Genomic DNA, 17,802 nt, shown 5'->3' on the forward strand with positions numbered 1-17,802 from the left:
ACATTACAGGGCGAGCCAATTCCAGCAGGCATGCTGGCTAAGCCCTGGTCTACACTATATAGTCAGGTCGACATAAGGCAGCTTATATCGACCTACCTATGTCAGTGCACATACTACAGCCTTGCTCGTCCCGCCCTACTACACCGACATCATAACTCCACCGCCATGAGAGGCGTAGGGCTTATGTCAGTGAAGTTAGGGTGATGCAGCGTCCATGGAGACACTGTTATATACATAGGCGCCAACTCCGTGGGCGCTCCGGGGCTGAAGCACCCACGGGGAAAAATTGGTGGGCGCTCTTCACCCACCAGCAGCTCCCTGCCCCAGCTCACATCCGCCTCCGCTCCACCTCCCCCCGTGAGCATGCTGCCACTCCGCTTCTCCCCCCTCCCTCCCACCGCTTGCCACCATGAAACAGCTGTTTTGCATGGCAAGCGCTGGGAAGGAGCGGGGAGGAGGGGCAACGCAGCATGCCCGGGGAAGAGGTGGGGCCGGGGCCAGGACTTGGGGAGGGGTTGGAATGGGGTCGGGGAAGGGATGGAGGCCGAGTAGGGCCGGGGAGGCACGAGCACCCACCAGCACTGGGGAAAATTGGTGCCTATGATTATATACACCCCCTGTTGGCTGTCATTCTTGTCAATTTCAATTTCACCAAGGAGCTGTGAAATTTACAAGAAAGTCCTCCCTGCTCCCAGCAGGGCTGCTGCCCAGGAGCCAGGCTGCCCCACTCCCAGCAGAGAGGCAAGGAGCTGGGGCAGCTGCCACACTCCCAGTAGGGAGAATGGAGCCAAGAGTGGGGAGGACCGCCAGGCTCCCAGCGGGGAGCAGGGAATGGAGAGCTGGTGGGGGCAACAGTGAGCAGAGCTGAGAGCCCCCCACACTGCCCCTCTTAGGTCGGTGGAAGTGGTGCTGGTGTGAATGTGCATCACCAACCAAAAGGAGGCTTGTATGGACATGAACCACTGCAATAAGTTACTGCTGTGATTGTAAGTCGACCTAATATAGGTCGACCTAAGTTTTTAGTGTAGATCTTTCCAGGTCTAAAACAAACAAAAATATCACACAGAATAATATGCCAACTAGACAGATAACTTTGACTAAATTAATATAAGAGCCTTCACACCTTTGTTTTACTTTGTTTTACTAAAAATAACTACACAGTGAGAATAGTGGAATTTCTGCATAGCTAGAATGGTAACTGGTCTTCAGAATTATGCAATGAAGTGATATTCTTCCAAATTACAGTTGTCAGTGTGAAGGAATTGCCCAGTATTAAATTTCCCCACCAGCACAATATGAAAGTTGAGAATGATGGAAAGTTTAAAAAAAAAAAAAAAAGCGCAGAATAGTTCATTCTTCTCCGCTAATTTATGAATAAAAATAAGATATGACAAGATGAGATCTACTAGTTCTAAAATCTTGAAGGACATAGCAACTAGAACCAGTTTAATTTATTAAATACAGATAATACTTTGTTTAATAAATCAGTTTTAAATATAACATTTTTATAAATATGCTGGATATAAAAAAAAGTTTAAGGTATGGTTTTTACTAGCTAAATAAAATACTTAAAATCTAGTAAATAAGAAATGTGTCATTTTTATTGTTAGAAAACGGTGAAAGTAAAAAATTAAGAATCTGAATAAAGTATGTTAAGCTATATAATTGCTTTAATTAATGTATACAAATACAGTGTATCCTCCTGATTACCAAAAAATAATTCTCATGCCAACCAATGAGAATCAACCTTTTTTTAGGAAAATAAAAAAGTAGTAAAATGTAAAACAAGATTAAGAGTTATTTAAGTCAAAACTTCCTGCTTCCTGATTTTTAAAAATAAATAAAATTAAAAAAAAAAAAAAAATCAATCCACCTTGCCATTCCACCCACAAAGAAACTGCTGTTAAATGGAGAAACATCTCCAGTATTTTTTTTTTTAAAAAACAACCAATGTGTAGAAACAAAATTCATGCTTTACAATGGTGCTGTGAGAGATACTGATCCAGCATTCATTGATGACAAATGCAAAAGCAAAAACCCACACAATCAGATTTCTAGAACCCTGCAAATCCGCAGGTACCCGCTTTATATCCGTGGACCATTTTTGCAGATAGCAGCACGGATGCGGATACAAATTTTGTATCGGCGCAGGGCTCTGACGGTAAGAGCCGGGCAGGTAGTTGTGAGGAACCAAGGCACAGACCCTCCACCTGCCCTGGGCAGAGGTGCCTGGGGGGGGTCAGGGACACAGGGCAGGGGCTGCTCGGGCCCACTGACCAGGGAAGGTGGAGGGTCCACCACACAGCTCCCCACAGCTACCCATCCTGCTGTTACCATGGACGGGCTGCAGTGCTGAGCCACCCCACCTCACCTCACCATTTCAGAGACCACTTTCAGCACCAGTTCAGCTACATCTATTTCTGATACCAGCAGTCAGCAACAGGGACATTCACTAACGTGTTATACAAGCTAGGAATACAGCAAGCAAGATTAGTTTTAAACATAAACAATTGCCTGGAAGCCGACACAAGCCTTGCACCGACAGACAGACTGAGGGACCAAAGGGGAAAGGCATCTCCCCATCTGATCATCTCCCACCTTTCCATACAGAAGCCTTGCCTACACTGACAAATTTCTCAAACTGTCCTTCCACGGTATTAACACTGGTGGTTAAACTTGCATGAACTGGCCACTGGCGTTTTAAACAGCGTCACCTAGATCTGCTTTGAGCTGGGTTAGAAAAACAAAACACTGGTTAAAATGCCAATGGCCAGTCTGTGCTCGCATTCCCACTGCTCGCACAACAGTGGGGAGTTTTCAGAGATCCACCAGTGCAGACAAGGTTCAAGAGCTTGGAGTTCTGCAACACATAAGGCCAGCTCCAAAATCCAAGACCGTGGTCATGACCAAGACCAGCACTCATGCTTACTTTTCTTGAGATTGGAATGAGGTAACAGGAAAAAACTGAAGAGCAACTAGCTTATTTCTTTGCATGAGGTGTGACCCAAAGAATTGCACTGCCCATGATTACTTACAGTCACCATATACCTGAGCAATTAGAGAGGGCACAAACCATAACATTTGGTTACAATTTCCCCCAAGTCCAAATTCCAATGTAGGCTCATCTCCAGTGCGAGTGAGCAAGAATCAGTGGATATCAGAGAGATTTTCTGCCCAGCTGGCAGAGCACAGCCAAGAACACACTGCATGAGAAGCCACCATTCTACACACAGCACGAGGAATTTCATCCCAGCAGATGAGGAGGTCTGCTTCCATCCTAGCCTGTTTCCACACAGCAACACAATGCCTTCTGCTCACATGGGGAAAAATCTAGTTATGTGAGGTCTGAGTCTACCCTCACCCATTCTGAATTCACCCTTTTCTCTTAAAGGGGGGGGAGGGGCCAAGGGAAGAGAGACTTTTGGGTCAATAAATCTGACAACCATTATTCTGGGGGGATTAAACAGGGAGATAAGAACTTCAGGGCTTTGCACAAATCATATTAGTTCAGTTCTCAAATCCGGGTAATGCTTCTTTTCAAAGTATTAATTTCATTTATTCTATTTGCTCTCCCTCTATCCTGATAACACTGGCACACACAGCCCCTGAACGAGATCCTCCTATAAAATAGGTTATAATCCTCCCTTTCTAGAGCGGTAATGAGATGTCTTAGCTTAATCGTGTTTATTTCCTGCCTGCTTCTCCCCCTCCCTATCCTACATTGATTTGTTTCAAACGTTTTGGTTAAAGCCAGCAGGCCCGAAAAGTCACTGCTTCTGACTGGGTGGCTGACAGATGCATGCTAAATGGCCCCAGCAGATTAAGGAGATGTGTGCGGACAGCCTCACTTGCAAAGTTGTTGTTGTTATTTTGGTAAAAATACAAGAATTAGGAGGGGAGAAAAGATTGTGATTATACAGAGACAAAGACGAAAGAAAAAGTATCTGGTTTGGAGAGAGGTGGGACTATGCAGGGCAAAACCAAGGGACAGAATAAGGGAAAAGCTGATTAGGAAGCTGCAATCCTAGCCCCGCATGCTAAAATAAAAAGGGCTCAGAAGAACAGCTACATCTGTTCTCGGCCATTTGATAGCACCTTTCATGTGAGAATCAAAGCACTTTACAAACACCCATTAAGAATCAGAGCCCCTCTGTGAGGTACTGCACATATAATCCCCATTGTACTGGATGTTAATATTTATATTATGAAGCACCTATGGGACTTGGTCAGCATCAGAGCCCTGTTGTGCTAGATGCTGTAAAAAGATACAGGAAAAATCCACTATATGCAGACAGGAGTTAAGAGTTCATGCTTAGAGACTGTTTCCATCCCAGCTGGTTCCACACAATGGTACAACACCTATGGCTCCTTAAAGGGTAAAGTTAGTAGTGCTGTGAAGTTCCTGCCATGAAGGGCTTCCTATGTAAGAAGTTTTACAACTAGAGAAACAGGGACCAAAAGGATAAATAACTTGTCCAAGTTCCAAAAAAAAAAAAGAAGAGGTCTTGCCAGAGTTTAGAATAGAAACCAGGGGGACCTTACTCCCAGGGTCCTGCTCCAACCACTAAACCACCTATCTTCTCTGCCTGTTCTAAATTGAGGCCATCCTGTAAGTAATGACTTAATTACATACATAAGCCTGCAATAGGGTCCATTACTGATGGGTGTGATGCTCTGTACCTCGGGGGAACACCCTACACTCCCATGTTCATCTTTATAAAATGATTGCGTGGTATCCAATGAAAAGTTTGTCATGTTGGGTGTCTTCGGAAGGCTCATGATGCAGTGAGCATGGTTGTTACAGTGATGTTATAGTAATTGTTACAGTGATGTTATGGTAAGGTTATAATTTCATGTACGTAGTTATGAGGCTGAAAATGTATTCTCATGGCTTAAAGCAAGCCCGCGCAAAAACTCTCCACAGCCCTGACAAGGCAGTTCACACCTCGTCAGGGCATGGATGGGACAAACCCAGCCCAGCCTCACAGAAACAATGGACACTGGCTTAGGCAGGAACAAAAGAATTTGTTAGATCCTTGAGGGAGTCACCCCCTTCCTTTGGGCAGTTTGGAACTGCAATGGGGTAATGCTCACCTGAGTCTGAAGGGGGGTGGGGGAGGAGAAAGAGGCAAAGCCATGAGGAAATAAAGGACACGATAAAAGGGAAAGACATTTTGCCATGCTCTCTCTCTTCCACATGCATCTACAGACACCGTCATCACGAAGCAACTGAACCACTGATCAAAGGGGAGAGGCAGCCAGCCTGGGCTGAGAAGCATCTAAGTTTGTAAGGACATTGAAAGCGTTAAGGTCAGTTTAGAATGCATTTTGCTTTTATTTCATTTGACCAGATCTGACTTGTTATCGATCTTTACCGTTAATAAATCTGTTTATTTTACCCGAAGCAGTGCGTTTGGTTTGCAGTGTGTCAGAGGCTCCCCTTGGGATAACAAGCCTGGTATTTTTCAATTTCTTTGTTAAATTGACGAACTTATATAAGCTTGTAGCGTCCAGTGGGCATAACTGGACACTACAAGACAGAGGTTCCTAGGGTTGTTTCTAGGACCGGAGATATTGGCTAGTGTCATTCACTTGCAAGTAGCTGGGAGCAGCTTACATGCCAGAGGCTGTGCATGAACAGCCCAGGAGTGGGGGTTCTCACAGCAAAGCAGGGTAAGGCTGGCTCCCAGAGTCAAGGACTGGAGCGGCCTAGCAGATCGCTGGTCCAGACAACACCAGAGGGGAACGTCACAATTGGTTAGTGTGTTTCTGATCAGAGGAAAACATACAATCCAATAAGACTGAACCATCACCTTACACAAATACTATTAATAATAAAGGTCAGTGGATGAAAACTGTAAAGAACACAGATTAAACATCAAGTGCCTTTCAGCACAATCAATCAAAATGAAATTGTTTAAAAATATAGCTGTTGTATTCAGGTTTATGGCCTACAAGTGGCATGGTAAAGAGAGAACATGGCTACATAGTAGAGCTGCCTACACAAGAGAAGGGTATTAAAAGCCAAATTATTTCAGCACCAAGATCTTACGGCAAATCTAGAAGAAATTAGCTTTCCAACAATATGTGGCATGATCTTCAAGTCCTAATACATTTTGAATAGCTGAAGGCAGACAACTCAGTTGCCCCAAATAAAACAACAATCCCATTCTTTTTTGACACCCTTCTTGTGCAACACAGCACAGAACACCTGAAAGTTTATTCCCCCTGGCTTCTGTGTGCATGACAGTGCAATCTTGACTGGCTGTATAATACAATCAATACCCATAAAACCACATACAAACTGCTGTTTATCATTTGAAGTTAGGAGCAAGAGATAAGGCAGAGGGGTCAAAGCATGGCCCAAGTCCATCACTCCCCTCATCTTCCAGGCTTGAAGACAACAGCCAACACTCAGCCACCATTCCAGACTAAGGGACCAAGGAGCTGGAAAACGGAGGAATCCTGACAAACAAGGATACTGACAAGTGAGAGCTACCATTCAAGTAGTACAAGGAACTGCAAGAGGGGGTCCTGGGCCTTCAAACACTAACTGGGAAGTTTTGGGGTGATATGGAAAGACATTCATTCTTAACAAACAGAGGTCAGGCAGTTTGAAGGGCCAGAGTGGGGAACCTTATATTCAAAGGGTGCCTGGAATTGAGAGGAAATATACCATGTAAGAGTCTCCATAGTAAAGAGTTGACACATTAAAGTTATCCAGGAACAAGTAGCCAGCACCCTTGCCTAACTCTTGTCAGAACAAAGTAGACAACCCAAAATTTCTCATTGATTTCTAAGGTTTCTCGGATTTGTTTCATGTCAGTGATCAGTGGAGGAGATTACACAGCAATAAACTTGACCACAGTTTCTCTAACACCACATTCTGGGCATAAGCTGCATATTCACTACTTACTTTCCATGGGTTACCCAAGAAAAATCTGATTTGAACCCACTTTGTGTTTTCAAACTGTCATGTACCCAGCAACTCCATGCTTCGTACTCTGGAGGATTAAGTGTTACACTCTGATGTGATTACAACATTTGTACATAAAAGGTAGGTCTACACTGCAAACAAACACCCATGCCAGGCTTGGGTCAGCTGATTCAGGCATGCAGGGCTCAAGCTGTGGGGCTGTTTCACTGGGGTATAGATGTTCAGGCTCAGGCTGGAGCCCAGGCCCTGGGAAGGGAGAAGATCCCAGAGTCTGGGCTCGAGCCCAACTGTCTACATCACAATTAAATAGCCCCATAGCCCAAGCCCAAATTGCAATGGAGGAGCTGCAGATGTTTAATTGTAGTGTAGACATACCCTAAGAGTCAGGTCCCAGCTTGTTCCAGCCATAAGGGCACATTTCAGTGATAATGCTGACACACCTCAGTCACATTCTTCCCAAACAGCTCTTGTGTGTCTCACTCCAGGAGAGAGGGCTCTCTCACTGAGCAGTGCCGTCTCCTCAGATTTAGAAATTAATTCACTGCCACTTTCTACAAAGGTCTGTTAATTACATTTATGAAAGGAACTATCATCCTCCTGGTGGGAATGGAGTAAGTGCTACTTACCAGCTGCAATGTCTCACCCAGATGCACAGCTCTCACCTGCCTTAGATATCAACTCCTTTTTTGTATTTAACCCTTCCACCAGAGAGATTGCCCATCCTTAGACTCTGCTGTTTCTCAAAGGAAATCACTTGCCTCACAGGGGTCACTTATGAACCACATGAGGGAGATCAATATGAAAAGGCAGCAGGCTAGCATGTTGGAACAGCTATCATAATTTATTATTGAGCCAAAGTGCTTCATAACCAAGTTACACCTCACTACCCCACCCCAGAAGGCAACTATCAACACCGATTTACAGATGGAAAAAATGGAGGCACAGAGGGATTTGTGATTTAACCAAACCACACAGCAAATCAGTTTGGTAGGGGAGCGGGGGGTGGGAAGAAGAGGAAGGGAAAAAACAGGAATAGAACCTAGAACTCAACTCCCAGCCCTGTTCCCTCCCTGGTCTAGACATCGTCCTTTTAACAAGTAATGTGACTCTCGGCGAATTAGTCTAAATATCCACCTCGCTGTCTACTGATAACCAGGACCAGTTTCACTGTGGCAAGCATCATCCTCACATTGTTATAACGGGACAGCTCATGTCACTACAGTTAAGAACAAGAAGCCAGTTCTTGTAAGACACTGCTCCTGACTATTCAGGTGTTCTTGTAACTTTACTCAACAGTCCAAATACAGCAAAGTTGAGACAGGTCAAGTCTGTACCTACATCAAAAATACCCATTTCACACATGTAGTAGCTTAGCAGAGCTCCATCCAGCCCAGGTTGCCACAATGCTAGTCCCTCCCAACCCTACATATGCAGCAGGCTCTCTTGCCAGCCATCTCCACTCCACTCTCCCACAGACAATGCGCCCACCTGCATGTAGCCAGATGCTATACCATTCTCATAAAAGCTCAGCCTAAGGTTAGTTACATGACAGACTTGCCAACTACAGCAGGCTAAGAGATATGAGGTGATGACTACCATGGACTTGGGACTAAGCAGCAGTTGCTGAACTCATTACACAAATAAATGGCTTTTAACTGATCCCTCAAAGGGGAAAGGTTTCAGGCCCTCCTCCTGCCTGCGAATGTGTTGCTTTGTACCTACCATCCGAGTTGCTTTCTGCCTCTCTTCATTGGTGCTGTTCTTTTCCCGTTGCAGGGTTGTATTGAGACACTCGCTGCCTGCCTCCCGTTCCCTCTTGGCCAGCCGGAGCAGTTCCTCTTGGACCAGTGCCTGCTCTCGCTCATACCTGCATCAGTGCCAAAGAAAGGCAGAGAGAAGGTGCTCAGCAACAGGCTCATGGGATAATCTGCCCTACCCTTAGCCAGGAATATGAAGAGGTGTGATTTACTTGGGACAAAGCCTGCTCACAACTCCCAGGGTTCTGTGGGAATTTTGGAGCACCATGAACTTTAAAGATGACCTGAAAGTTCAGTGTTGAACAATTTAAAAAAACAAGGGGGCACAAAGCACATAAACCTACAGTTCAGTTAGGTCTGGCTCTTAAACACTTGACAGTCACCTCAAAACAGTGAGAATAAAGGATTTAATAAACTATATATAAAGCTGCTTTTAAAAAAATAAAAAAATAAAAAGGCCACAAAAAAAGAAGTTTGTCTGCCTAGCTGAATTTTACTACCAACACTACCTTAGCTATTTGCTTTGCTGGCCCTGCGAGACAGAAGGAGCCCTCTGCAGAGTAAGTGGGATGATTGATGTCGGGGAAGCAACGTTGAGACATGTCCACAGTCTAAGCACCTGAACCTGAAGGACCACTATGGAGCAAATTTAGTGCACCTAGATCTGTCTACACTGCAATAAAAGACTGCAACACGGCCAGCCAGAGTCAGCTGACTTGGGCTTATGCTGCAGTGTTAAAAATTGCAGGGTAAATGTTCAGGCTTCGGCTGGAGCCCAGGCTCTGAGACCCACCCCCTTCACAGGATTTCGGAGCCCAGACTGAAACCTAAGTGTCTACACTGACATTTTTAGCCCTGCCACCCAACTCAATTGACCCCGGCTCGGAGGCTCAGAGCTGCCGGTATTTTTTTCACAGTGTATTCATACCCCCAGGTGACTGCCACTCAGACCCTGGGAGTTCCACACGCACAGAGGGACAGGCTCATCAGTACACAAGAGACCCAGTGGACCTCTATGCCACTCCCTTTCTTTCTCTGCAGCATTCACTACAGCATCTGTCCAGAAACAGCTGAGTAAGCCAGGACTGAAGACTACCAGCAATTCTGATTTCACCATCTCTTTAAAGAACAGAACAGAACCAACTTCCCAGAGAGTTCACTAGGTGTGTCAGACACACAGTTATGGACAGTGGGTTTGATACACCACTTTTACAAGCTTGAATAAACAACAATAGCACTGAAGAGGACTCATTTTCATAATCCCCAAAGCTGGACTTGTGTGACATGCAGAGAAAGCCTGGACACAGTAAGGAGAATGTAATGCAGCAAAGGAAGAACAGGAAAAGGCAGTTAGAGAAGCTAGAAAAACATATGGCAACAGTTTTATAACAGACAACCCTCCATTGATAAGGAAGCTAGACCTCCTACTGTCCTCCATCCTTGGAAAAAGCAGCAGAGACTCCTGAGGGTGAGACACAGCAAGGACCACATTTCACACAACTCATCTCTTTCTCACTGTACCTTTACATGCATGGACACCTTGTTAAGCCAAAACGCCCCATACAGGAAAAACCCACAGCACAGTGGAAAAGGCTGGCAGCCACCAGGTCTAGTGGAGCAGGCATCAGGAGAAGAAGCTGATAGTGTCTGGACAAACATTATTTCAGGTATAACTACAGAGATTCTCACTCATATGCAGAGTTAAACTGATCAATAGATTTGAGGTCTGGGCAGAAGTTTCTTCAAAGACTCAACAACAAGAGTCTTAGGGGTTTTCACTTTCCTCAGGAGGCAACAACAGGCAGACACAACTTTAGGCTCCAGTGGACATGTGTTTCACATGATTTTCTGTGGGTAGTGAAGAAAGCATTCTTCGCTCCTCCAACGTTTCTATAAACACCTTCCCATTGGTTCCCAGCCCCCTTACCCGTCTCCAACCCCAAGAGTCACGTGCTCTCTCACCAAAAGATGCCCAGTGGCCTTTGCCTACATTAAGATCTCATTGAAAACATACTACGCAACACCACATACAATCATCACTGTATTGAACTCTAGAATGCAGCATTACACAGGGCATGTATGTGGCCCAGGCAGCACAGGTGGCTGTCTCCTGACAGGAGGAACATCCCCCTACCTTTTGTACAGCTCCTCCTCCGCCTCAGAGGGCTTCTGACCAGAGCTACTGGTAGTTGGTGGATGGATTCCTGAAGAGAGGAACAGAAGCAATTGATGACTGTGGGAAAAAAACACTGGCTACCATCGCTTCATGAGAACCGACATCATCAGAAGGAAGAGGAAAATTCTCAACAAATGAGCAACATTCTACGAAGGGAACACTCAGTACAATAAGAAAAGTCAATAGGAAAAAAGAAAAAAACTTTTAAAAAGTTTTATGGCTGAATTTAGCGTTCATGTAAGCGAGAGGCTGACAATTATGCCTTGTTCAAGGCAGTATGACAGTGTTATGCAAGCTTCCTCCATCTGAGGATACTGATGCACTTCAACCCTGACCCATCTCAAGCGCTCACATTATTTTAACCTATTTTACACCCCTTTTTCCCCAGTTCTGCAAAAGCATCTCTCTCCAAACCTGCTGCATCCTTTGTTATTCCAGCACTGGTCTCTCCTAAGTAGAGATCAAATTATAAAGTGGTTTGGGACATTCACAGACAGGGACAAGGATGAGGCACCACTAAACCCACTTTTAAAACAAGACTTCGGCCACAAATGAATGCTGGTCTCTGGCAGGAAAGGAATGATTCACCAACCCCCTGCTGCTCTCTGGATCCCAGAATGTTTCTGTTTAAGGCTTTTATGGGAGCAACGACAGATGTACCAACAATATACATTTGAGCACCATTGAGTAAAACAAGAATCAGCTGACTTGAATGAGAAAACTAGTCTTTAAGCATGCAGCTAAATAGTTGAGCTTTGCCAGTTTCTCCTCTTCTCTTTCCGGTAATAGCTAGTATCAGCTAATGAAATATTTCTCTTCTGAACCTGCAGAATAACATGACATATGTACAGCAGATTCCCTGTCCACTGAAAGGAGATGATATGACTAATGCCCTTTTAGAAACATGGTTGTAAGTAATATTCTGAACTGCTACCATACCTGTCATCCAAAGATCTCAAAAGAACCTTACCACCCATTAATGAAGTCACACAAATATTTGAGGAAATGGGTGTTACTACTATTCCACACATGGGGAAAACAGAGAGGCACTGAAAAGTTAGATGACTTGTTTAGAGTCATACAGATTCACTGGCAGAGCCAGAAACAGAAGCCAAGATTCCCAACCATTCTAGTTACCATACAACATTGTCTACCTCACCCAAAAAAGCTTTCTTGCAACAATATGAATGCCCAATCTGTGCAATCACACTGATACCCACACAAGTGGAAATGCCACTCAACATAACAAGCGTGTCCTGACAAGGTACAAGTGTGTTATAAAGGCATTAACAACACCTCAGTGACCAACAGTGTCAAAATTTTAGACTGCAGACACAGCGGACACTGACAATACCTGTAGTACACTTGGGCTTCCCTTTTGCAGCTTGTGGTGATGATGCAGTGCCATAGGATGAGGGAGAAGGAAAGGAAGATGGTCTCTTGTCCCCTTTAAGTTGAGAAGTTTCCTTCATTCGGTTCACTACATCTTCAGAGAGCTAGAGCAATTTGTTGGGAAGAGATTAAGTTAGTCAATTCTTGATTTTTATTTTGTATTAAGAGGAGTTTTCAACAGGTAATTATTTTTTAATGCTGCTTCAAAATACTGCTAGTTATACTATTTTAAAACATTATCTGAGAGCAAGTTATCTGTTGTTGAATTCACATTCAGCAAATATATTACATCAGGAAGCGATGGAGTTCAAGTAATTGAGTCTTAAGGCTAGATTGGACAACGAATTGGAGAACAGTCCTCTACGCACCGGGGGGGGGAGAAGAGGGAGGCAGGAAAGGATCATTACTTAGTAGATCTTCAGTTCCTATTTTTATAAGTCTAGGCAGAGTTTTCCACATAATAATGAAATGGAGGAGACGAATGTGCTCAATTCCAATTTTATTGCCTATTCCCATACTTGGGTGCAGAACCATGAAAAGGTAGAAAATGCACCCAAAAATCTCCTGGGAATTCAATTCAGAGTGCCTTTCTGCCCTTGCTTTTGATGGCATAGACAGGGCTAACTGTTCTTCTGATACACCAGTCAATTTTATACTGGCCACTCCACCCTAATGGACAAAATTAAGGGGTGCTCAATTTCCATGCCCAGGCCAGACTCCCATTGACGCACTTCAGAGCATAAACCAGAACATGGATTTTAGCTATGCCACTACTGGCCAAGATAAGCAGTATTTTAACATCTTGATTACATATTGTGATTTTGTCAGGTTGGTCTTAGGTCTTCAACTCTGTTCCCTTCTGCTTGCACTATAAATGAAACACACACAGCACCCTATCAACAGATCCCAGGGAACACAGCTCCAGGCATACAACATGCATTGTAAAATAATCTACATAATGACTATGATGTTTTAGTGATGACAAGGACAAAACTAGAAAAGTGAGCGCTTCCTTGAAAGAAAATGAACTGTCAACACTAGCTATAAAGCATCTGAGGTTTTTGTAAAAAAACAAAATAATCCCCTTCGAGTTCCAAAAATGAGGAAACACATTTCATTTCATAAAAGCTTGTGACTGGATTCAGCTTTGCAATTCAAATGAACAAGCCAGGGAGGCCCCTGTTCATTTAGTGTGAGTTCCTATAATGACAAATATCGGGGCTCCCTCCATTTAGTCTGAACTCCTAGAGAGCAATGGAATGGACCAATAACCATAAATCAACAGCTTTCAGAGTAGCAGCCGTGTTAGTCTGTATCCGCAAAAAGAACAGGAGTACTTGTGGCACCTTAGAGACTAACAAATTTATTGGAGCACGAGCTTTCATGGGCTACAGCCCACGTCATCGGATGCATGCAGTGGAAAATACAGAAGGACGATTTTATATACACAGCGAACATGAAGCAATGGGTGTTACCATGCATACTATAACGAGAGTGATCAGTTAAGCTAGGCTATTACTAGCAGGAGAGAAAAAAAAAACCTTTTGTAGTGATAATCAAGATGGTCCATTTCCAGCAGTTGACAAGAACGCATGAGGAACAATAGGGGGGAAAAATAAACATGGGGAAATAGTTTTACTTTGTGTAATGACACTTCCACTCCCAGTCTTTATTCAAGCCTAATTTAACAGTGTCCAGTTTGCAAATTAATTCCAATTCAGCAGTCTCTTGTTGGAGTCTCTTTTTGAAGTTTTTTTGTTGTAATATTGCAACTTTTAGGTCTATAATCAAGTGGCTAGAGAGATTGAAGTGTTCTCCGACTGGTTTTTGAAAGTTATAATTCTTGACGTCTGATTTATGTCCATTTATTCTTTTACGTAAAGACTGTCCAGTTTGGCCAATGTACATGGCAGAGGGGCATTGCTGGCACATGATGGCGTTGTTCTAAGTCAGCCATAAAAACGTTGGCATATTGTGGGGCCATGCAGGTACCCATAGCAGTGCAGGGGCAGAAGGAGAGGCCCCGACAATCTCTTATGGCTGACTTAGAACAACGCTTCCTCAGCTCTCGTCCCCTAATGCCCCTACTCTACTTGCGCTACATTGATGACATCTTCATCATCTGGACCCCTCATGGAAAAGAAGCCCTTGAGGAATTCCAACATGATTTCAACAATTTCCATCCTACCATCGACCTCAGCCTGGACCAGTCCACACAAGAGATCCACTTCCTGGACACTACAGTGCAAATAAATGATGGTCACATAAACACCACCCTATATCGGAAACCTACTGTCCGCTATACTTACCTACATGCCTCCAGCTTTCATCCAGACCACATCACACAATCCATTGTCTACAGCCAAGCTCTAAGATACAACTGCATTTGCTCCAATCCCTCAGACAGAGACAAACACCTACAAGATCTCTATTAAGCATGCTTAATACTACAATACCCACCTGCTGAAGTGAAGAAACAGATTGACAGAGCCAGAAGAATACCCAGAAGTCATCTACTACAGGACAGACCCAACAAAGAAAGTAACAGAACGCCACTAGCCGTCACCTTCAGCCCCCAACTAAAACCTCTCCAGCGCATCATCAAGGATCTACAACCTATCCTTAAGGATGATCCCTCACTCTCACAGGCCAGTCCTCGCTTACAGACAGCCCCCCAACCTGAAGCAAACACTCACCAACAATCACACACCACACAACAAAAACACTAACCCAGGATCCTTGAAAGAAAGCCCGTTGCCAACTCTGTCCACAAATCTATTCGGGGACACCATCTTAGGGCCTAATCACATCAACCACACTATCAGAGGCTCGTTCACCTGCACATCTACCAATATGATATATGCCATCATGTGCCAGCAATGCCCCTCTGCCATGTACACTGGCCAAACTGGACAGTCTCTACATAAAAGAATAAATGGACACAAATCAGACATCGTTATAACATTCAAAATTATAATTATATAATTCAGAATTATAACATTCAAAAACCAGTCGGAGAACACTTCAATCTCTCTAGCCACTCAATTACAGACCTAAAAGTTGCAATATTACAACAACAAAAAAACTTCAAAGAGAGACTCCAATGAGAGACTGCTGAACTGGAATTAATTTGCAAACTGGACACCATTAAATTAGGCTTGAATAAAGACTGGGAGTGGATGTGTCATTACACAAAGTAAAACTATTTCCCCATGTTTATTTTCCCTCTCTATTGTTCCTCACAAGTTCTTGTCAACTGCTGGAAATGGACCATCTTGATTATCACTACAAAAGATTTTTTTTCTCTCCTGCTGGTAATAGCTCAGCTTAACTGATCACTCTCATTATAGTGTACATGGTAACACCCATTGTTTCATGTACTCTGTGTATAAAATCGTCCTACTGTATTTTCCACTGCATGCATCCAATGACGTAGGTTGTAGCCCACAACAGCTTATACTCAAATAAATTTGTTAGTCTCTAAGGTGCCACAAGTACTCCTGTTCTTTTTTCATAAATTAACAAGTTCTCTAATTCCAACACCATTCAGCTGAGCAGCAACATAAAATTAACAAAGCAATTCACTTTGCTGTGTAGTTGGTACATGGAGCTGAATGATAAACGGGCCCAGCTAAGCAGCAGCAAAGAGAAAATTGATTAGGATTAGATTCTCCTCTATATCAAAGAACTGCAAGAGGAATCTGAAACAACCCTAATTAGATCCTTGTGATTGGAAGCTGCGGAAAAGAAGTGAATAAACTTATCCAGTCTCACTCAGCAGGCCCTTTCACATGGGGCTAAGCAAACAGGCAGCTCAATGGAATACAAATGGTACAAAGGAAATAGGGCAAACTTGCAAAAATGTAGAGTAACAGAAGAGAAATAAAAAGACAGAGATAAGAAAGAAACCAAGGAAAATGCACCCTAGTGACACCACCAATTCTATCTCTAGGGTGTCCTATCATGATGCAGATAGGGCCTCCTTCCTGAGCTCCAATTCCCACCCTGGAGAGGCAGCAAATTTTCAATCACAACAACTCCTATCTCCCTACCTATCTCCATTGCACCAATTGCTATAGTACCCCAGGTGATATTAATTAAGGGTGATGGTCTCTTCCCTTGGATGCTCTCTTCCTGCCCTTAATGTAAAATCTCCTTTAACCCATAATAAGTCAAGAGTGCAGGATGGATTAAACAGCTCTGGGGAAAGGGGGCGGGGGATGCCTTTTAACACACTATAAAGGCAACAATGCTATGGTTGGGTACCACTCCCTTTCCCCAGCCCCTCAGCCCCCCCCCCCCCGACCCTCTCAGCCCCCCCCCCCCCCGACCCTCTCAGCCCCCCCCCCCCCGACCCTCTCAGCCCCTGCCCCTCTCCCCCCCCCCGACCCTCTCAGCCCCTGCTCCTCACTTCCCCCATCCCAGCCAGTTCTCACCCTAATGCCCTGCAGCACCCGAACTCGCTCCTGCTCATCCAGCCCGAACGAGACCTTCCTGTTCTCGTGGCTGCTCTCGCTACCCCCCATGCCGGCGGGGCTGGACGGGGGTTATCCCACCCTGTCCCTCACGTAAGCTGGGGCACACAGCCTCCTCAGCGGCACAAACTCTCTGCTAGTTCACCAACCAACAAACCCGCGCCTCATTGGCGGCTGCCGGAGGAGCAGCCAATGGAGAGGCACGTTGCTGGCGATGGCCCGCGGGGCAGGCTGGGAATTGTAGTCTGGTTGCTGTAGATGTTCCTCCAAGGGCTCTGTCTGGACAGGACAGAATGAGGGGCCCCAGGAGAGCAGCAAGCATGAGAGGGGGCGGCCTACTCTCTGCGAGCCCAGCTCAGGCCTGAATTAGCCACTGGGCATGATAGGCTGAGCCTAGGATCCTAGCCTCCCCCCGGGCTTCAGGCAGGCCACCCCCAACCCTCCCAGAGGTGCATAGTCCTGCTATATTGCAGTACTGCTAACACCCAAGCTTTCCACACCATGAGCTGGGCAGGTCTTCAAAATATGTTGTTTCTTAAAATAAATATATGTTAGGCTATCATTTGTCTTCTGAAGTCTGAGCCTTTAGTTTCACTTGCTTTGAATCTTCATGAATTTTCTCCAGATTCTTGAGGTCTTATAAACTTCCTTTAAACTAAAGCGGAGAGTCTCATATAATCTCTTGACTGCAGCACCTGGGGCTGTAAGACAGCAACACCTGATTTTTTAAAAAGGGACTTTTTCTATGGGGCTGGTGGGGTGAAGGAGCATTTGCCAGGACTTTGTGTACAGGCAGTTGCCTTTCTTCCCTTGGAGTCAATCCTCCACCACCTCTCTTTTATTGATTTATGGCTGCAGGACCTATTAAAAGACTTAACAGAAGAGAATGGCTATAGATTTTACCAAAGAAAGGGTGCGTAGCCATATGCTTTAAAAGAGAAGGCTGAAATAGGACAGATGTATGAATTTTCATAGCCAGTAATGGAGACAGACTGAATGCCCATAGACTTGAGCAGTAAAGGTGGAGCTATTTGAATGCAGAGACTAGAATGCTCATAGACTTAA

At 44.5% G+C, this 17,802-nt stretch overlaps 1 protein-coding gene across 13 annotated transcripts in view; it reads right to left on the minus strand.

The window, feature by feature from the left end:
* CHCHD6 (coiled-coil-helix-coiled-coil-helix domain containing 6) overlaps positions 1 to 16,922 on the minus strand; it is a 200,156-nt gene extending 183,234 nt beyond the window's left edge. For 2 of the 13 annotated variants that reach the window (XM_037904025.2, XM_037904024.2), the window contains exons 1-4: positions 16,699 to 16,919; positions 12,225 to 12,366; positions 10,829 to 10,898; positions 8,660 to 8,804 (exon numbers count right to left, since the gene is read on the minus strand). In XM_037904025.2, coding sequence (XP_037759953.1) covers positions 8,660 to 8,804; positions 10,829 to 10,898; positions 12,225 to 12,366; positions 16,699 to 16,788 — 447 coding nt within the window. In that variant the 5' untranslated portion in view covers positions 16,789 to 16,919. Of the gene's footprint in view, positions 1 to 8,659; positions 8,805 to 10,828; positions 10,899 to 12,224; positions 12,367 to 16,314; positions 16,463 to 16,698 lie in introns of those variants that run through there. The other 11 variants (XM_037904026.2, XM_037904031.2, XM_043551988.1 and 8 more) reach the window with 9 other exon arrangements.
* Between the last annotated feature and the right edge of the window lie 880 nt (positions 16,923 to 17,802).

The sequence above is a fragment of the Chelonia mydas genome, chromosome 7 (genome assembly GCF_015237465.2).
Source record: "Chelonia mydas isolate rCheMyd1 chromosome 7, rCheMyd1.pri.v2, whole genome shotgun sequence".
NCBI lineage: Eukaryota > Metazoa > Chordata > Testudines > Cheloniidae > Chelonia > Chelonia mydas.